This window comes from Vairimorpha ceranae (genome assembly GCF_000988165.1).
Source record: "Vairimorpha ceranae strain PA08 1199 chromosome Unknown NODE_330, whole genome shotgun sequence".
NCBI lineage: Eukaryota > Fungi > Microsporidia > Nosematidae > Vairimorpha > Vairimorpha ceranae.
Genome location: NW_020169625.1, coordinates 1 through 1,412, shown reverse-complemented (window position 1 = coordinate 1,412; position 1,412 = coordinate 1). Strand labels below are relative to the sequence as shown.

The 1,412-nt window shown below is 23.7% G+C and overlaps 1 protein-coding gene across 1 annotated transcript; it reads left to right on the top strand.

Annotated features, from left to right (window-relative positions):
• Positions 1–1,043: 1,043 nt before the first annotated feature.
• On the top strand, positions 1,044–1,412 carry AAJ76_330000369 (hypothetical protein; the record flags this gene model as incomplete). The annotated part of the gene is made up of 1 exon (XM_024475196.1): positions 1,044–1,412. A coding segment is annotated over one exon (369 nt), but the record flags the coding sequence as incomplete, so codon positions are not given.

The window sequence follows — 1,412 nt, the reverse complement described above, 5'->3', positions numbered from 1 at the left end:
AGCAAAATTTTTTTAAAAAGTTAAGTTTTTTAGCAGGGTATTATATCTATTAATCTACTCCACAATATTATAAAAATATAAGGCAAATTTTGATTTACTTTTTACCCTTCTTTTTAAAAATTTGTAAAATTCTTTGTATTTTTTATTAAGAAAAGTTGACACAAAATTTTGTTTTTTTCAGTAAGCACAGTACAATATTTTCGTTCATTTCCCTTTAATTATATTAAATAATTTAAATAATAAATAGTGACTATTTAATGTTATTATTGATTAAGAGTGTAATTATACTTTTAAACTATACATACAAGCCCAAAGACATAACGCAGATTGAGAAAAAGAGAATATATCGTATTTATATTCCTGTTTTTAACGGAAAAGCATAAGCTTATTTATCTATCATCTGAACTTTTATCTATTTTTAAAACATTCTTTTTTAAAAATTGTGAAAATCTGTTTTAGTTTTTCATTTGAAGCACTAAATACAACTTAGAGATTTTTATGGAATTGTTACATAAAAAATATTACAGGTTTTGTTGTACAGTGCGTGTCAAAATCCTAAGACACCTAAAAAATTTTCCGTGCAAAATCAAATAAGATACAATTCTAAAATCATTATTTGTGTTTAAACATTGTAATTAAAATAATAAAAAATAACTTTTATTTAATCTTATTTTATATATGTCTAATCTGGCTTTTGGATTTTTTTGTCTTAAGAGATGAGCCAAAATCTTAAGACACTTCCCCAAAAACACGTTTTATAGAATTGTAAATATATTATTTGTTTTATTTTGTTACAATAAACTACTGCATGATTTTATTTTTCTAATATAAGCTACTACAAAACGCTTAGAATAAATAATGAGTCTTACAATTAAACGGGACGTCTCATTTAACTCAAATTTTGAAATACAAACACATGCTTAAAATAATAATATCTGTTATTTAATATTTTTTGATTTAAAAAAGTCATTTTAAATTGCTTCAATAAGCCTCATGGGCATGATGGTTTTGATGTTTTTTTAAAAAAAATTGTTTATCCCCTAATGAGCAAAGGAAAATTTTTAGGTGAGTATGAAAAAGGACAGATTGATGCTTATTTTCAAATAGGAAAAAATATTAAGCAAATAAGTGCTATATTGGACAGAAGCAGGACCGCAATTAGAAATTACCTGACTTTAAAGAATGTAAATAAAATTACTAGCAAAAAAGGAAGAAAAAGAGCTCTTTCTTTTAGAACAGTTAAAAAAATTCAAAGTATGGGTTCTAATAAAGCCATAACTATTTCTAAAATTAAAGCTGATTTAGATTTATCAGTATCAAAATCTACTGTTTTAAGAGCAATTAAAGAAGATAATAATCTTGTTTATAAAAAAATGAGACAGAGTCCGAATTTAAAGGAAGTGCATAAATTA